At 45.5% G+C, this 20722-nt stretch overlaps 1 protein-coding gene across 1 annotated transcript; it reads left to right on the top strand.

Moving 5' to 3' along the window:
• Positions 1-2091: 2091 nt before the first annotated feature.
• Positions 2092-4347, top strand: LOC123443258 (bark storage protein A). The gene is made up of 4 exons (XM_045119577.1): positions 2092-2403; positions 3059-3126; positions 3254-3409; positions 3505-4347. Exons 1-4 carry the CDS (start codon positions 2175-2177, stop codon positions 4135-4137), a joined length of 1086 nt encoding a protein of 361 aa, XP_044975512.1. The 5' UTR covers positions 2092-2174; the 3' UTR covers positions 4138-4347.
• Positions 4348-20722: the final 16375 nt, after the last annotated feature.

Here is a 20722-nt window from a genome sequence, read left to right as displayed (position 1 = left end):
TCCGGCCCTCGGACGACAGGGAGAGGCCGGAAGTCTGAGTTATTTGACTCTGGATTTCTCTGGTGCAAGGTTCCGGTTTTCCTAAGTGGTCGGGCGTCCGGTCCTCGGTCGTCCGGAGGGAGCCGGATGTCCGAGACTTTGGCTCTGGTATAGGGTTCCGGATTTCCGAAGTGGTTGGGCGTCCGGTCCTCGGACGTCCGGAGGGGGCCGGATGTCCGAGGCTTTGGTTCTGTTTTGGGATCAAAGCAGAGCAGTGGAGATGTGGCATGAGCAGAGAAGTAGAGATGTAGTTTGAGCAAATTTCTCGCAATACCCAGTGATCCCCTCTTAATAGTGCGGGATCCCTAAAGACTCAAGAATCTTAAAAGAAGGGTACCGATGATCTATACTTGCGTGTATACTTTTATTCGATGATCATCACTCCGCACCACTAACGTCAAATGAACTGATACCTTTGAGTTAGCCCTTTCACTTGAGCTTGGTGTTGTTGTTCCTTCTTGACTCAAGATGAAAGCAAGACATGATGAAGTCTTCAAGAAGCTCTCCCATACACAATGTGGAAGGCCTAGCTTGTGTATTCATCTTCATCTGTCCACCATGTGAACATCCACAAGATTCAAGCATGTAGTACTCAGGAATGCTTATCTTGATCTTGTCCTTGTTAGCACATGAGCTTGTCCTTATCAACATATGATCATTAACAACAACTTAAAGGGGATTAGTGATTAGTTATCTATATGTGTGTTGTCAGCAACACCAAAACACGATTAAGGACATGACTGCACTTTCAGGTGATACTCCATTCCTTCAGATCTCTCTTTACAAATATGTCAAGTTCGGTCTACGCCAGCCTCTTTTGACCTTATCAACATGCTTTAGTCGTCTGTTATGCACTTGAGCTTTTAGAGGCCTCCGCTAGTATGACGAAAAAGGCTTTCGTCCCGCTTTGTAGATAAAGCATGATCAACTTACAACTCTAAGAACACAACACACAACATCACAACAGAACCCACACACCCGAGGCAAGATACACAGGTACCAGAGAACAACTACAAAACCCCATCCACCACCACAAAGACAAAAGATAAACAAGAAGGAATACTATGGTGATGATGGAGCCCTCAACGAAGCGAAGATGGGAAGTTGCTGGCCAATGAACCGAGAGTGCCAAGGCGGTGTCTTCAAAAATGTTACGGCACCGGAGTGCCGCCACTGTCCAATCCAAAGAATCTAGATTTTCACTCGAAGCACGACGAAGGTCAAGATGCAGCCACGACGAATACTTCAAGAAGCTGACGATGTCCACGGACATCGCCTCCGACAGTCTGGCCAACGCCAGACAGGGTGTATACCCCGGCAAGAATGCTTCACCTTCGACCACAATGCATCGAGAACGATGTCAGCCGCATCTCCATCCCGGCCGTCAACCCTAGCCCCCATGCTGCCCCACGGCCATGGTAGCTAGCTTGTATCGGAATCACGGGTTCTGCCTGAGAACACTCTCATTCTTAAAAAATGTATATCAAAAAATACATACTTTTTTTTTCTGTGAGGTAACCAAAAACATACTTTCTCTTAACCAAAAATACATACCTTGAAGGATCAAATGTATATCAAAAAATCTTGATGGACCAAAAACATACTTTTTTTTCCTGTGAGATAAACAAAAACATACTTTCTCTTAAAAATATTGATGTCTCATCAAGGGACTCACAAAAAAGAAACTGATCTCTTTTGCTAAGCGATTATCCAATCGCTTAAACTGTACATGTTCTAAGATGCTCTAGGAGAGAGTGTATATGATGCGAGTTGTGTTTGCAGGTCGTATTATTATCTACGGATGATATACTCATCCGATGGTCCCTTACCACACCAGCATCTCTACGCTATCGATCTCCACCAACCAATTTCGGGATCTGGGAATTTTTAGGGTTTGTTAGTTGACATTTTTAGTACCAACTAGCTATAGATATACGTGAAAAAATGTGCACCGCATCATTCGGATCGCGTTCCTTGGATTTACTCCGTAGCAACTCCCCCACAGCTCCAACCCCTGGCTGTACCTAACTTGCTATATATACGTGCGCCAGCTCTGCACAGGGACGCTCACACTCCAATCAGGCACAGCACACAAAACAAGTCTCGTCATATCGAGAAACGGAGCTAGCTCGACCATGGGTGGTGTTCGGCAGCAGCTCATGGCCGTCGTCCTCGTGGCGGTGACGCTAATGGCCACGGCGGCGGAGGGGTACATCACTCAGAAGACGTGGGCAGCCATCCGCCGGGCGAACCGCGCCGGGCCGTTCGTCGGCCTCGTCGTGCCCAACACCTACGAGATGGTTCCTGTGCTCGAGTCGCCCAGCTTCGTGGCCAGCAAGAGCATCCCTAACATGGACATCCAAGGTAAATACTCTACTCAAATGGTACGTTTTCAGTCTAATCAGATCAAGCATCGTACGTCATGTGCAAAAATAATCTGACATGAAATGACACTGTTGGTAATACGTGATCGATGATGTTTTCTTAAGCTTGAAATGTCAACGGTTTGTTTGGGTCAAAGAAATAAACGTAATAAGAAACAAGCCTATTCATAAATATCACTGTCGGAGTCAGAAATTCGGAAAGAATATGGTTGAATTGAGTAACAAGCCTGCTCATTTATAAGAACCGGCCGAACTATGTACTGTGCTGAATTTGAATGGTACTCGAAAGCAGTAACCTGACGAGCTGAAACACTGAGACGTTAAGTGTATGCATGACCTGAGAACGGACGACTTGCATGAAAGCACACGGTGATGGAACGCGGGACCGGAGATTATTAATATATGGACGACTTGCATGAAAGCACATGGGATGTGCGTATTGATGGAAGCACATGCATGATAGGCACAGATCTGCGAACTCAGTGAAATTTTGTACGTACGATCGAAGTGAAAAATGATACTCGTACGTAGAAGTAAAAGTCGGTCGTAACTACACCGTAAAGATTAACGAATGCAATCAGCATGAACGTCGTTGATAATTAATACTAACATTATTGAATGATTTTTGCTTGAAGGGCGAAGGTTTCGCTTTGGAACCATCGAAGGCCAAAGCGTCGTCATGGTCATGACAGGACTGAGCATGGTAAGTTGGTACATACCATTATATCTGACTGACAATGTTTATCACAAATACAGTCAGAACTTCCTTTTTTTTTTTTGCCGGGAAAAACACAGTCAGAACTTAACATACTGTTGCACCATGGTTGCAGCTCAACGCTGGTCTGACCACCCAGATGCTGCTGAGCCTGTTCCGGGTGAAGGGCATCGTCCACTGGGGCATCGCTGGCAACGCCAACGAGGACCTCCAGATCGGCGACGTCACCATCCCCGAGTACTGGGCCCACGTCTCCCTCTGGAACTGGCAGGTAGTACAGATTTATCAGCGCTAATATTTTTGCACGTTTCACGTGTGTCATGGTCGACCAAGATTTGATGTGTGGATGATTGATTCGGGGGCCAGCGATTCGGCGACGGCAAGGACAACGAGCTACCGCTGGAGGCCGCCGGCGACTACACTCGGGAGTACGGCGCCCTCAACTTCTCGGACTACACCGTGGGACAGAGCAACCCGGCGCTATCAGCGAACCTCCTCAACAGCATCTGGTACCAGCCGGAGGAGATCTTCCCCAAGTCCGGCGAGCCGGAGGTGCGGCAGCACGCGTTCTGGGTGCCCGCTAGCAAGCGGTACTACGCGCTGGCGAAGAAGCTGGAGGGCATGGAGCTGCCGGCGTGCGTGAACGCCACGACGTGCCTGCCCCGCGCGCCGCGGGTCACCCGAGTCAGCAAGGGCTGCAGCGCCAACGTGTTCCTGGACAACGCCGAGTACCGCCAGTTCCTCCGCAAGCAGTTCGGGTGCACCCCCGTGGAGATGGAGAGCGCTGCCGTGGCCCTCGTGGCGCACACGCAGGGGGTGCCGTTCCTCACCATCCGCTCGCTCTCCGACCTCGCCGGGGGAGGCTCCGCGCTCGGGAACGAGGCCAGCACCTTCATCGACATCGCCGCCAAGAACGCCGTCCAAGTCATGCTCAAGTTCGTGCCGCTGCTCGGGAAGAGCGCCGAGGAGATGGACGACGGCGCGGCCGCGGACATCTGATGTGAGCCAGCAGCCACTTGTCCATGCACGAATAATCTGACGCCCGTGCGTCGTGTATCTCCATCGTTGTTCCGCTTTCCCATTTTTCCTTGCGTTGCGCGACTTTGCGAGCCTAGATCAAATCACAGTTGATGAGCCCACGAGTTGCAGAGATGAATTAAATTAACAAATCAAATAATCAAGCGCAATGCCGTTTATCCGGACTTCCAACTACTATGTGGAATTTAATTAGACGCACTCAATTCACTCACGCGAGTAATGTACGTATGTGCTTACGATCTTAGAGTAACTTTTTTTTTTGGTGAAACTTTGCACTATTACTCAAGTGGAGGTACTACAGTCTGCATTACAAAGTTCAATAATCTCTGATAAACCAGAGTTGAGCCAACCAATTGTTCTACACCTCATTCTAGCATACTTTGTCAAAAAATTACTAACATTATTTTGACTACGATGAACATAACTAAAAGTAGTGCTACGTAGGGAGATGATTGATCTGTCAATTAAGTCACTCATGATCATGTTCAAAGCCTCCCGTGAGTCCATCTCTACCTGAATAGGTAGGTTTGTCATCTGAATAGCCAGCGAAAGACCCTTGATACATGAACTTAATTCAGCTTCCAATGCATTTCTACAGAAAAAGAGCTCCATGCATGATGTGTAAATGATCTGACCTGTACTATCACGAGGAACCATACCTGCACCTGCTCGCCCATCGGCTGTCCAAGAGCCATCGATGTTGAGCTTAGCCCAGCCCTCCGTAGGCAAAACCCACTTAATGTTTGGAGTAGGAGGCGGAACCAATCGTGATCTAGATAACTGACCATAAGCAACCACTTGCTTCCCCTTCCGCAGTTCCTCCTCTGAATAATTTAGTGATAGTAGTGAATCCAGGTATCTCATCAGAAAACGTTTAGATGCCTCCATTGGAGGGGGTTCTTTCTAGTGAGTAACCTCATTCCGATTATGCCACACCCTCCATAAGCTCATCACTAGCATGCCTCTCTCTAACACAGAAAGAGGGTGAAGTGTATCCAGCAACCATTCAGTGCCTGAATTCTTCAAATCCGCACGCTTGGGCAAACGCCAAACTAAATCCATACAATCCTAGAGCTGCACTACTAGCGGGCACTTGCATAGAGCATGGAAGGTATATTCATCTTCCCTCTCGCAGATTGGGCATAATCCAGTCGTTTCTAGGGTGCATTTGAATTTGTTCTGCCAAGTTTGAAGGGAATTCATGGCAACGCACCATGCAAATTTTTTGACCGTAGGAGGCACAAAACTTCCCCAAATAAGCTTCCAGCACGTGCGGCGACCATCTGAAGCAGCACTTGAAGATTCTGTTGTTGTTCTATATGTTTCCTCGAAGGCAAATTCATAAACTTATTTCACCGAGAAGACTCCAGATTTCGCCGGTCCCCATGCCAGCACATCCTCCTCTAGCCTAGGAGATGCTCGGATTTTCAGAATCTCCTGAACGTCACAAGACAGAAATGTTTCTTGGAGCAGATTGTAATTCCATGCACCATTATGTTGGAGTAGGTGAGACACATATCGAATTATGCAAGTACCTTGAGATGATATGGACCTGTAAGAGAAGGATCTAGGGATCCAAGGATCCCTCCAGATTCTGATGTTGTTCCCATTCCCTACTCTCCATATAAGCCCTTTCTTGAGAAGATCTAGGCCATGGCTGGTTGCAGTCCAAGTTGAAGAGGCATTTCCTGAGAAGACCGTATCCTCCAGTTTATCACTGGGATAGTATTTGCTCTTAAGCAATCTTGCAGACAGGCTATCAGGCCGATTCAATAATCTTCACGCCTGCCTAGCCAGCAGCGCCTGATTAAAGAGGCGATAGTCCCTAAATCTGGCACCACCTTTGCACTTCGGACGTTGCAACTTTTGCCAAGATTTCCAGTGAGCTTTGCGATGCCCCTTGGTCGATCTCAAATAAAGTTTCTGACCATCTCAGTGAGATCATCGCAGACCGAAAAGGGCATCTTGAAAACACCCATGATGAAAACTAGTAGTGCCTCTGCAACTGACTTACTGAGAATTTCCCTGCCGGGTTGGGCTAGATGCCCACCGCCCCATTGAACTAGCCTCTCCATAAGCTAAGCTTGAAGATTTTGAAACCGACCTTTCGTCATTCTTCCGTTAGAGGTTGACAGCCCTAAGTACTTCTCTTCAAACCCTGTGGCAGAAATATTCAGAACATCCTGAACGTCCTCCTGTGCAGTGACTGGGCAAGCTTCTCCAAACATAATCGACCATTTCTCATAATTAAGAAGTTGACAAGTAGATTTGCATAAAGATCAAGACAATCCTTAACTTGTTCAGCTTGAGCTCTTGAGGCCTCAAAGAAAAGGAGTGTATCATCTGCAAACAAAAGATGGGAGATGCCCGGGGCGCGTCGACAATTCTTTACAGGTAACAGAGATCCCATGTACACACGTTGTCGAAGGAGTGCAGAGAGACCATCAGAAAAAAAACAGAAACAAGAAGGGGGGGAGTGGATCATCTTGTCGCGGACCACACGACAGTGCAAATGAATCCAAGAGGGTCCCATTAAATCTTACCGAATATCTCACCGATGTGACACAAGTCATAATCCCCGCCCTTCTTGGGCGCCACCCTTCCCATATTTGTGTTGGGGAACGTCGCAGGGGAAACAAAAATTTTCCTACGCGCACGAAGACCTATCATGGTGATGTCCATCTACGAGAGGGGATGAGTGATCTACGTACCCTTGTAGACCGTACAGCAGAAGCGTTAGAGAACGCGGTTGATGTAGTGGAACGTCCTCACGTCCCTCGATCCGCCCCGCGAACAATCCCGCGATCAGTCCCACGATCTAGTACCGAACGGACGGCACCTCCGCGTTCAGCACACGTACAACTCGACGATGATCTCGGCCTTCTTGATCCAGCAAGAGAGACGAAGAGGTAGAAGAGTTCTCCGGCAGCGTGACGGTGCTCCGGAGGTTGGTGATGACCTTGTCTCAGCAGGGCTCCGCCCGAGCTCCGCAGAAACGCGATCTAGAGGAAAAACTGTGGAGGTATGTGGTCGGGCTGCCGTGGAAAAGTCGTCTCAAATCAGCCCTAAAACCTCCGTATATATAGGTGGGAGGGAGGGGACCTTGCCTTGGAGCTCAAGGAGCCCCAAGGGGGTCGGCCGAGTCCAAGGGGGAGGACTCCCCCCCCCCAAACCGAGTTGGACTAGGTTTGGTGGGAGGGAGTCCCCCTTCCTTCCCACCTCCTCCTTTTTTTTCTCTCTTGATTTTCTTCTCCTTGGCGCATAGAGCCTTTTGGGCTGTTCCACCAGCCCACTAAGGGCTGGTGTGCCACCCTCAAGGCCTATGGGCTTCCCCGGGGTGGGTTGCCCCCCCCCGGTGAACTCCCGGAACCCATTCGTCATTCCCGGTAACTCCGAAAACCTTCCGGTAATCAAATGAGGTCATCCTATATATCAATCTTCGTTTCCGGACCATTTCGGAAACCCTCGTGACGTCCGTGATCTCATCCGGGACTCCGAACAACATTCGGTAACCAACCATATAACTCTAATACGCATAAAACAACGTCGAACCTTAAGTGTGCAGACCCTGCGGGTTCGAGAACTATGTAGACATGACCCGAGAGACTCCTCGATCAATATCCAATAGCGGGACCTGGATGCCCATATTGGATCCTACATATTCTATGAAGATCTTATCGTTTGAACCTCAGTGCCAAGGATTCATATAATCCCGTATGTCATTCCCTTTGTCCTTCGGTATGTTACTTGCCCGAGATTCGATCGTCAGTATCCGTATACCTATTTCAATCTCGTTTACTAGCAAGTCTCTTTACTCGTTCCGTAATACAAGATCCCGCAACTTACACTAAGTTACATTGCTTGCAAGGCTTGTGTGTGATGTTGTATTACCGAGTGGGCCCCGAGATACCTCTCCGCTCACACGGAGTGACAAATCCCAGTCTTGATCCATACTAACTCAACTAACACCTTCGGAGATACCTGTAGAGCATCTTTATAGTCACCCAGTTACGTTGCGACGTTTGATACACACAAAGCATTCCTCCGGTGTCAGTGAGTTATATGATCTCATGGTCATAGGAATAAATACTTGACACGCAGAAAACAGTAGCAACAAAATGACACGATCAACATGCTACGTCTATTAGTTTGGGTCTAGTCCATCACGTGATTCTCCTAATGACGTGATCCAGTTATCAATCAACAACACCTTGTTCATAATCAGAAGACACTAACTATCTTTGATCAACTGGCTAGTCAACTAGAGGCTTGCTAGGGACAGTGTTTTGTCTATGTATCCACACATGTAAATGAGTCTTCATTCAATACAATTATAGCATGGATAATAAACGATTATCTTGATACAGGAATTATAATAATAACTATATTTATTATTGCCTCTAGGGCATAATTCCAACAGTCTCCCACTTGCACTAGAGTCAATAATGTAGCCCTCACATCACTATGTGAATTACATTGTAATAAATCTAACACCCATACAGTTCTGGTGTTGATCATGCTTTGGCCGTGGAAGAGTTTAGTTAGCGGGTCCGCTACATTCAGATCCGTGTGCACTTTGCATATATTCACGTCCTCTCCCTCGACGTAGTCGCGGATGAGGTTGAAGCGTCGTTTGATGTGTCTGGTCTTCTTGTGAAACCGTGGTTCCTTTGCTAAGGCAATGGCACCAGTGTTGTCACAGAACAAGGTTATTGGATTCAGTGCGCTTGGCACCACTCCAAGATCCGTCATGAACTGCTTCATCCAGACACCCTCCTTAGCCGCCTCCGAGGCAGCCATGTACTCCGCTTCACATGTAGAATCTGCTACGACGCTTTGCTTGGAACTGCACCAGCTTACTGCACCCCCATTAAGAATAAATACGTATCCGGTTTGCGACTTAGAGTCGTCCGGATCTGTGTCAAAACTTGCATCGACGTAACCTTTTACGGCGAGCTCTTCGTCACCTCCATATACGAGAAACATCTCCTTAGTCCTTTTCAGGTACTTCAGGATATTCTTGACCGCTGTCCAGTGATCCACTCCTGGATTACTCTGGAACCTACCTGCCATACTTATGGCCAGGCTAACATCCGGTCTAGTGCACAGCATCGCATACATGATAGAACCTATGGCTGAAGCATAGGGGACGGAGCGCATATGCTCTCTATCTTCATCAGTTGCTGGGCACTGAGTCTTAATCAATCTCGTACCTTGTAGAACTGGCAAGAACCCTTTCTTGGACTATTCCATTTTGAACCTCTTCAAAACTTTATCAAGGTATGTGCTTTGTGAAAGTCCTATCAGGCGTTTTGATCTATCCCTATAGATCTTAATGCCTAGAATGTAAGCAGCTTCTCCTAGGTCCTTCATAGAGAAACTTTTATTCAAGTAACCTTTTATGCTCTCCAAAAACTCTACGTTGTTTCCAATCAGTAATATGTCATCCACATATAATATTAGAAACGCCACAGAGCTCCCACTCACTTTCTTGTAAATACAAGATTCTCCAACCACTTGTATAAACCCAAATGCTTTGATCACCTCATCAAAGCGTTTGTTCCAACTCCGAGATGCTTGCACCAGTCCATAAATGGATCGCTGGAGCTTGCATACCTTGTTAGCATTCTTAGGATTTACAAAACCTTTGGGTTGTATCATATACAACTCTTCCTTAAGGAAACCGTTAAGGAACGCCGTTTTGACATCCATCTGCCAGATTTCATAATCGAAAAATGTAGCTATTGCTAACATGATTCTGACGGACTTAAGCATCGCTACAGGTGAGAAAGTCTCATCATAGTCAACTCCTGGAACTTGTGAAAAACCCTTTGCCACAAGTCGAGCTTTATAAACGGTCACATTGCCGTCAGCGTCCGTCTTCTTCTTAAAGATCCATTTGTTCTGAATAGCCTTGCGGCCCTCAGGTAGTATCTCCAAAGTCCACACTTTGTTCTCATACATGGATCCTATCTCGGATTTCATGGCTTCTAGCCATTTGTTGGAATCTGGCCCCACCATTGCTTCTTCATAATTTGCAGGTTCATTGTTGTCTAACAACATGATTGACAAGACGGGATTACCGTACCACTCTGGAGCAGCACATGATCTCGTCGACCTGCGTGGTTCAACAGAAACTTGAACTGGAGTTTCATGATTATCATCATTAACTTCCTCCTCAACTGGCGTCGCAATGACAGAGGTTTCCCCCTGCCCTGCGCCACCATCCAGAGGGATGAGAGGTTCGACAACCTCGTCAAGTTCTATCTTCCTCCCACTCAATTCTCTCGAGAGAAACTCCTTCTCGAGAAAAGCTACGTTTTAAGCAACAAACACTTTGCCCTCGGATTTGAGATAGAAGGTGTACCCAACTGTCTCTTTTGGGTAACCTATGAAGACACACTTTTCCGCTTTGGGTTCCAGCTTTTCAGGCTGAAGCTTTTTGACATAAGCATCACATCCCCAAACTTTAAGAAACGACAATTTTTGCCTTTTGCCATACCACAGTTCGTATGGTGTCGTCTCAACGGATTTTGATGGTGCCCTATTTAAACTGAATGCAGCTGTTTCTAATGCATAGCCCCAAAATGATAATGGTAAATCAGTAAGAGACATCATAGATCGCACCATCTCTAATAGAGTACGATTACGACGTTCGGACACACCATTACGCTGTGGTGTTCCAGGCGGTGTTAACTGTGAAACAATTCCACATTGTCTTAAGTGAGCACCAAACTCGAAACTCAGATATTCACCCCCACGATCAGACCGCAGGAACTTGATCTTCTTGTTACGATGATTTTCCACTTCACTCTGAAATTGCTTGAACTTTTCAAATGTTTCAGACTTGTGCTTCATCAAGTAGACATAACCATATCTACTTAAATCGTTAGTGAAGGTGAGAAAATAACGATATCCACCGCGTGCCTCCACGCTCATCGGACCACACACATCGGTATGTATGATTTCCAACAAGTCACTTGCACGCTCCATTGTTCCTGAGAACGGAGTCTTAGTCATCTTGCCCATGAGGCATGGTTCGCACGTGTCAAGAGAATCAAAGTCAAGTGACTCCAAAAGTCCATCAGCATGGAGTTTCTTCATGCGCTTTACACCAATATGACCTAAGCGGCAGTGCCACAAAAATATGGCGCTATCATTGTTAACTCTAACTCTTTTGGTCTCAATGTTATGTATATGCGTATCGCTATCAAGATTCAATATGAACAATCCTCTCACATTCGGTGCATGACCATAAAAGATGGTACTCATAGAAATAGAACAACCATTATTCTCTGACTTAAAAGAGTAACCGTCTCGCAATAAACAAGATCCAGATATAATGTTCATGCTCAACGCAGGCACTAAATAACAATGATTTAAGTTCATCACTAATCCTGACGGTAACTGAAGTGACACTGTGTCGACGGCGATTGCATCAACCTTGGAACCATTTCCTACGCGCATCGTCACTTCATCTTTCGCCAGCCTTCGCCTATTCCGCAGTTCCTGTTTCGAGTTGCAAATATGAGCAACAGAACCGGTATCGAATACCCAGGCACTACTACGAGAGCCGGTTAAGTACACATCAATAACATGTATATCAAATATACCTAATTTTCTTTGCCCGCCTTCTTATCTGCCAGATACTTGGGGCAATTGCGCTTCCAGTGACCCATACCCTTGCAATAGTAACACTCCGTTTCCGGCTTAGGTCCAGCTTTGGGTTTCTTCGTCGGATTGGCAACAGGCTTGCCGCTCTTCTTCGAATTGCCCTTCTTGCCTTTGCCGTTTCTCTTGAAACTAGTGGTCTTATTCACCATCAACACTTGATGCTCTTTACGGAGTTCAGACTCTGCGACTTTCAGCATCGCAAACAACTCGCCGGGAGACTTGTTCATCCCTTGCATGTTGTAGTTCAACACAAAGCCTTTATAGCTTGGCGGCAGTGATTGAAGGATTCTGTCAGTGATAGATTCTTGCGGGAGTTCAATCCCCAGCTCAGCTAGACGGTTTGAGTACCCAGACATTTTGAGCACATGTTCACTGACAGATGAGTTTTCCTCCATCTTGCAAGCATAGAATTTGTCGGAGGTCTCATACCTCTCGATCCGGGCGTTCTTCTGAAAGATAAACTCCAACTCCTGGAACATCTCAAATGCTCCATGACGCTCAAAGCGACGTTGAAGTCCCGGTTCTAAGCCATACAAGACTGCACATTGAACTATTGAGTAGTCCTCCTTACGTGCTAACCAAGCGTTCTTAACATCCTGATCAGCCGTAGCGGGTGGTTCATCTCCTAACGCAGCATTAAGGACATAATCCTTCTTCCCAGCTTGTAAGATTAGCTTAAGATTACGAGCCCAGTCTACAAAGTTGCTTCCATCATCTTTCAACTTAGCTTTCTCTAGGAACGTATTAAAATTCAGGATGACTGTTGCGTGAGCCATGATCTACAACACAAATATATTCAAAGTGGACTTAGACTATGTTCAAGATAATTAGAGTTTAACTTAATCAAATTATACGCTAAACTCCCACTCAGAAAGTACATCTCTCTAGTCATTTGAGTGGTTCATGATCCACTTACACTAGCTCAAGTCCGATCATCACGTGAGTTGAGTATAGTTTCAGTGGTAAGCATCCCTATGCTAATCATATCATCTATATGATTCATGATCCACCTTTCGGTCTCATGTGTTCCGAGGCCATGTCTGCACATGCTAGGCTCGTCAAGCTTAACCCGAGTGTTCCGCGTGCACAACTGTTTTGCACCCGTTGTATGTGAACGTTGAGTCTATCACACACGATCATCACGTGGTGTCTCGAAACGACGAACTGTAGTAACCGTGCACAGTCGGGGAGAACACAATTTCGTCTTGAAATTTTAGTGAGAGATCACCTCATAATGCTACCGTCGTTCTAAGCAAAATAAGGTGCATAAAAGGATTAACATCACATGCAATTCATAAGTGACATGATATGGCCATCATCACGTGCTTCTTGATCTCCATCACCAAAGCACCTGGCACGATCTTCTTTTCACCGGCGCCACACCATGATCATCCATCAACGTGTTGCCATCGGGGTTGTCGTGATACTCATGCTATTACTACTAAAGCTACATCCTAGCAAAATAGTAAACGCATCTCCAAGCACAAACGCTAGTATAAAGACAACCCTATGGCTCCTGCCGGTTGCCGTACCATCGACGTGCAAGTCGATATTTCTATTACAACATGATCATCTCATACATCCAATATATCACATCACATCGTTGGCCATATCACATCACAAGCATACCCTGCAAAAACAAGTTAGACGTCCTCTAATTTTGTTGTTGCATGTTTTACGTGGTGACCAAGGGTATCTAGTAGGATCGCATCTTACTTACGCAAACACCACAAAGGAGATATATGAGTTGCTATTTAACATCATCCAAGCACCTCCTTGGTCAAATCCGATTCAACTAAAGTTGGAGAAACCGACACTTGCCAGTCATCTTTGAGCAAAGGGGGTTACTCGTAACGATGAAACCAGTCTCTCGTAAGCGTACGAGTAATGTCGGTCCAAGCCGCTTCAATCCAACAATACCACGGAATCAAGAAAAGACTAAGGAGGGCAGCAAAGCGCACATCATCGCCCACAAAAACTTTTGTGTTCTACTCGAGAAGACATCTACGCATGAACCTAGCTCATGATGCCACTGTTGGGGAACGTCGCGTGGGAAACAAAAATTTTCCTACGCGCACGAAGACCTATCATGGTGATGTCCATCTACGAGAGGGGATGAGTGATCTACGTACCCTTGTAGACCGTACAGCAGAAGCGTTAGAGAACGCGGTTGATGTAGTGGAATGTCCTCACGTCCCTCGATCCGCCCCGCGAACAATCCCGCGATCAGTCCCACGATCTAGTACCGAACGGACGGCACCTCCGCGTTCAACACACGTACAGCTCGACGATGATCTCGGCCTTCTTGATCCAGCAAGAGAGACGGAGAGGTAGAAGAGTTCTCCGGCAGCGTGACGGTGCTCCGAAGGTTGGTGATGACCTTGTCTCAGCAGGGCTCCGCCCGAGCTCCGCCCGAGCTCCGCAGAAACGCGATCTAGAGGAAAAACTGTGGAGGTATGTGGTCGGGCTGCCGTGGAAAAGTCGTCTCAAATCAGCCCTAAAACCTCCGTATATATAGGTGGGAGGGAGGGGACCTTGCCTTGGGGCTCAAGGAGCCCCAAGGGGGTCGGCCGACTCCAAGGGGGAGGACTCTCCCCCCCCCCAAACCGAGTTGGACTAGGTTTGGTGGGAGGGAGTCCCCCTTCCTTCCCACCTCCTCCTTTATTTTTCTTTCTCTCTTGATTTTCTTCTCCTTGGCGCATAGAGCCTTTCGGGCTGTTCCACCAGCCCACTAAGGGCTGGTGTGCCACCCTCAAGGCCTATGGGCTTCCCCGGGGTGGGTTGCCCCCCCCCCCCCCGGTGAACTCCCGGAACCCATTCATCATTCCCGGTACATTCCCGGTAACTCCGAAAACCTTCCGGTAATCAAATGAGGTCATCCTATATATCAATCTTTGTTTCCGGACCATTCCAGAAACCCTCGTGACGTCCATGATCTCATCCGGGACTCCGAACAACATTCGGTAACCAACCATATAACTCTAATACGCATAAAACAACGTCGAACCTTAAGTGTGCAGACCCTGCGGGTTCGAGAACTATGTAGACATGACCCGAGAGACTCCTCGGTCAATATCCAATAGCGGGACCTGGATGCCCATATTGGATCCTACATATTCTACGAAGATCTTATCGTTTGAACCTCAGTGCCAAGGATTCATATAATCCCGTATGTCATTCCCTTTGTCCTTCGGTATGTTACTTGCCCGAGATTCGATCGTCAGTATCCGTATACCTATTTCAATCTCGTTTACTGGCAAGTCTCTTTACTCGTTCCGTAATACAAGATCCCGCAACTTACACTAAGTTACATTGCTTGCAAGGCTTGTGTGTGATGTTGTATTAACGAGTGGGCCCCGAGATACCTCTCCGTTCACACGGAGTGACAAATCCCAGTCTTGATCCATACTAACTCAACTAACATCTTCAGAGATACCTGTAGAGCATCTTTATAGTCACCCAGTTACGTTGCGACGTTTGATACACACAAAGCATTCCTCCGGTGTCTGTGAGTTATATGATCTCATGGTCATAGGAATAAATACTTGACACGCAGAAAACAGTAGCAAAAAAATGACACGATCAACATGCTACGTCTATTAGTTTGGGTCTAGTCCATCACGTGATTCTCCTAATGACGTGATCCAGTTATCAATCAACAACACCTTGTTCATAATCAGAAGACACTAACTATCTTTGATCAACTGGCTAGTCAACTAGAGGCTTGCTAGGGACGGTGTTTTGTCTATGTATCCACACATGTAAATGAGTCTTCATTCAATACAATTATAACATGGATAATAAACGATTATCTTGATATAGGAATTATAATAATAACTATATTTATTATTGCCTCTAGGGCATAATTCCAACAATTCGGGCCTCCGATGGCTTGCTTTGCCCTGCCCGTGGACGACCTTGCCTCGACAATGGAGGCGAGCCGGTCGCAATTTGAACCCGTGGCGGCAAATTCTTGCGTGTGGTGGCTTCTTCTGTCCTGCGGCGACGGATTCCGATGAGTTTTGGGTTCAGTTCGGCAAGTTTCCCAGCGGCGTGTCTGCTCCGACGAGGTTTGACCGGTTTACGGGTTAAACTGTATACTACCTTCAAAACCGTACATACAAGGTTTTCGCGGATGGATTCATAGTGCCCTTTAGAAAAGTTTAAGGGCTAATAAGTTTTATGGGGTCTGCTAGGCACCGTTAAACTATGAACACCTTGTTTTTTTACGGATTTGACCACTTTAAAGGGTGTTCTAGAGTTTCTCAAAAACCACAACAAAATATGAAACAGAAGGAGTAACAATTTTGATTGAAAAAATGAATGGGGTGCAAGTTAAAAATGATAGAACGACAAATACTATAAACTAGTTAACAAGTAACGGTGATGCACACATTCCCGGGCGGGGCCTAGTTGCTATGTCCACCATGCCACTAAGGCCACCATGGTCAGCGGGATAGGGAGGGAAATATGATGCAAAAACCAATGTTCGGTGAAAACCATGAGAAAAATGTTTTGAAGTTTTGAGAAAAATATGAAAATAAATACAGACGCTAAGAGGATGGTGTTTTATTGCTACACAAAATTTCAAGTTGAGACACATTACGAGATATGGGCTATGAAATTTTTTTAACATTGAATAGTGCCGAATAGTAATGTCATTATTCACGGTTGAATTTGTCTTTTTGATAGCTCACATCTCATAATGTGTTTCAGTTTGAAATTTTGTGTCGCAATAAAACATCACATTCCTAACATTCAATGTTATTTTTTAGTTTTTTTTTACGAAACTTTAATATATGGTTTCTACAAAGTTTTCATTGAATATTGGTTTTCGTGTGATATTGCCCAAGTAAAAAAGCGGCAATACAGGCCCCACGGGACTGAATATTCAACCCATTGATGAGGAAGTACATGGTGGATTAAAACGAGATGGTTGGTGTTTTATGTGTCGTTGACCCCTCTTAGTGATTTATTCGGAGCGCGTACCACTTCAGAGCTAGCTCATGATGCCACTATGGTGAACGTTGCATGGTAAACAAAAAAATTCTACGTACACGAAGACTTATCATGGTGATGTCCATCGACGAGTGGAGATTAGATCTACGTACCCTTGTAGATCGCACAACGGGAAGCGTTAAGAAACACGGTTGATGTAGTGGAACGTCTTCACGTTCCTTAAACCGTCCCATGAACCGTCTCGCGATCCTTCCCACAATCCTTTCCGATCTAGCGCCAAACGGACGGCACCTCCGCGTTCAGCACACGTACAGCTCGACGATGATCTCGGCCTTCTTGATCCAGCAAGCAAGACGGAGAAGTAGATGAGTACTTCGGCAGCGTGACGGTGCTCCGGTGGTGGTGATAATCTATTCCTGCAGGGTTCCACCCGAGCTCCGCAGAAATCCGATCTAGAGGTAAAACTATGTGGTATAGGCTAGAGTTGCATTGGCAAAGTTGTGTCTCAAAAAACCCTAAACCACCACTATATATAGGAGGGAGGGGGAGGGGCTAGCCTTGAGGGACAAGGCCCTCAAGGTGCGCCAGCCGCCAGGAGGAGGAGGACTCCTCCTCCAATTCGGTTTGGGAAGGAGGAGTCCTCCTCTTCCTTCCCACCTCCCTCTTTCCTTTTCCTTTTCTTTTGGTATTTTCTTTATATGGCGCCATGGCCCTCTTGGGCTGACTCCACCAGCCCACTAAGGACTTGTGGTGCCACCCTAGGGCCTTGGGCTCACTCCCGGGTGGGTGGGCCCCTCCCGGTGAACACGCGAAACCCATTCGACACTCCCGGTACACTCCCGGAATTGCCGAAACTTTCCGGTGATCAAATGAAACCATCCTATACATCAATCTTCGTTTCCGGACCATTCTGGAAACCCTCGTGACGTCTGTGATCTCATCCGGGACTCCGAACAACATTCGGTAACCACACATATAAGTCAACTATACTAAAACATCATCGAACCTTAAGTGTGCAGACCCTGCGGGTTCGAGAACTATGTAGACATGACCCGAGGCACTCCTCGGTCAATATCCAATAGCGGGACCTAGATGCCCATATTGATCCTACATATTCTCCGAAGATCTTATCGGTTGAACCTCAGTGTCAAGGATTCATATAATCCCGTATGTCATTCCCTTTGTCCTTCGATATGTTACTTGCCCGAGATCTCATCGTCGGTATCCGCATACCTATTTCAATCTCGTTATCGGCAAGTCTCTTTACTCGTTTCGTAATACAAGATCCCGTGACTTACACTTAGTCACATTGCTTACAAGGCTTGTGTGTGATGTATTATTGAGTGGGCCCTGAGATACCTCTCCGTCACACGGAGTGACAAATCCCAGTCTTGATCCATACTAACTCAACGGACACCTTCGGAGATACCTATAGAGCACCTTTATAGTCACCCAGTTACGTTGCGACGTTTGATGCACACAAGGTATTCCTCCGGTGCCAGTGAGTTATATGATCTCATGGTCATAGGAACAAATACTTGACACGCAGAAAACAATAGCAATAAAATGACACGATCAATATGCTACGTTCATAGTTTGGGCCTAGTCCATTACATGGTTCTCCTAATGATGTGATCCAGTTATCAAGTGACAACACTTGCATATAGTCAGAAAACCTTGACTATCATTGATCAACTGGCTAGCCAACTAGAGGCTTGCTAGGGACATTGTTTTGTCTATGTATCCACACATGTATCTATGTTTTCATTCAATACAATTATAGCATGGATAATAAACGATTATCTTTAAAGAGGAAATATAATAATAACTATTTATCATTGCCTCTAGGGCATATTTCCAACAAGTACATGGTGGATTAAAACAAGATGGTTGGTGTTTTACGTGTCCTTGAACCCTCTTAGTGATTTATTCGAAGTGCGTACCACTTCAGAGCTAGCTCGTGGGTTGGGCTGGCTTGCTGGGTCGGCCAGGCTGCCTCGCCGGTTGGGTGTTTTTCTGTTGCTCTTTTATTTTTTATTTTCTGTTTGTTTCCTTTTGAAATTGAGTTTTATTTAAAAACCGAACTTGCACCAAACTCTTGTAGAAAATTTCACATATGCTCAACTTAATATTTATGACTTAGCAAGAAGAATTTCCTGCCAAAATAAAACTTAATAACCTTGTTTTGAATATGTTAATTACCTCCTTATTATATGTGAATTGATTCAAAAATTTAATTCAGTTCAATCATCTCAGGAATATTTACAAAGATATAGATTATTATTTAGAACTTGCAAAATACTTTTTAACACAGATTCAATTTTTGAATTGTCACCCTATTTTGCAAAAAAATATATTCCATAAATACTTGTAGGTTCCAATTTAAATCCCAATTTCAATTTAGAGTTTTAAATAATATCTGAGATATATGGAATTTTTTTTCCAAGCCAAATTACTTGATGGAAGTCACACACACACATTTTGTAACCCAATTTTGGTTTTATAAATAATCCCTAAATGACAACTTAGAGTCCTAAATAATTCCAAAATTTTATTTTTAGCCATAATTGAACTCAAATCAATCGACTCCTAATGAAAAGTAGTTGAAATAAAAGCAATTCCAAGAACATTTGAATTTTTTAATTGACTATAATTTTTATTTCATATTCCAAATTTGGGAGGGAAATTGGGATTTGGCAATGAACCATTTGTTTCTCCATCACTCAGTTTTGAAACAAATTCCTACATCATGATATTATGAACTTTAAATAATATTTTTTCTCGACAAAGGTCCGATCAACTTGTTCTTAGCCCATTACACTATAGCTAGCCCATAAGGAGGGGGCAGGTGGAGCTGTAAGCAAACAAGTTTCTAGACCCACTAAAAAAGGCGAAAATGAGAGCAAAGAAACGGTAGGCTCCATATTCAAACTCAGAGAAGGCTGGATCTATAAAAACGTTAAGAAAACACCAAATGAATTTGAGAATTCATAACATTCTACCAGGTGTAATTGTTTTGTACTCCCTCCGTTCCTAAATATAAGTCTTTGTAGAGATTTCACTAGTGGACTACATACAGATGTATATAGACATACTTTAGATTATAGATTCCATCATTTTGCTCCATATGTAGACCCTTAGTAAAATCGTTTAAAAGACTTATATTTAAGAACGGAGGGAGTATAAGTCTATTTTTTAAGTAAATATTGTTATTTATTTTAATCATGTGATTAGAGACGCGCTTGCATGGCTATAAGTTTCACTTGTGCTCACTATCATGTCGCCGTGACTTTTGCTTATTTCTGACATTTTGTGTGCACATATCAAAATGGTGTTTTTGCGATCCGACGAATATCCTAAACCTGATGCAGTGCAAGTGGAAGTATACTATGGTTGGTGACTTCGTTGTCTCATTGTTTTCTCCATTTGCTCCAATTGGCGAGTCCTTCTCTTCGAAGGTTTTTGGTGAATGGTGACAATGACTGAAAGCCACCCAAATGAAAGATTTGTCGCAGCGATTGTTACAAATATCCCACGTTTTTTTAAGTAAGGAGATGATCCGACCTGCTGTCAAAAAGAAGAGATGATGATTTGACTTTCTTGGTACCGTCAAAGGTTTAGCAACTACAAAACGGTCCTTTTGGCCGGACGAACGGCCCGTCTCTCTGACTCTCTCCACGCGTCACGCCGTCGCGCGCTACCTGCCGAGCGCTGCCGGCCGGGAACCGGGGTCCGACCCAGTCCTCCTCCCGCCATAATTTAAATCCCACAGGACTCCAAATCCCCATCCTACCCCTCCTCCTCCAACCAAGAGCGCGTGCCCTTTTCGGCCATTTCGTCCTCTCCGTCGTGTGCTTCCGAGTCCAAGGTTATCGAAACAAAACCATCCCCATCACCGAGTGTCCTGCTCAGC

This window comes from Hordeum vulgare, chromosome 3H (genome assembly GCF_904849725.1).
Source record: "Hordeum vulgare subsp. vulgare chromosome 3H, MorexV3_pseudomolecules_assembly, whole genome shotgun sequence".
NCBI classification, from domain to species: Eukaryota; Viridiplantae; Streptophyta; class Magnoliopsida; order Poales; family Poaceae; genus Hordeum; species Hordeum vulgare.
This window is presented reverse-complemented; position numbering and strand designations above follow the sequence as displayed.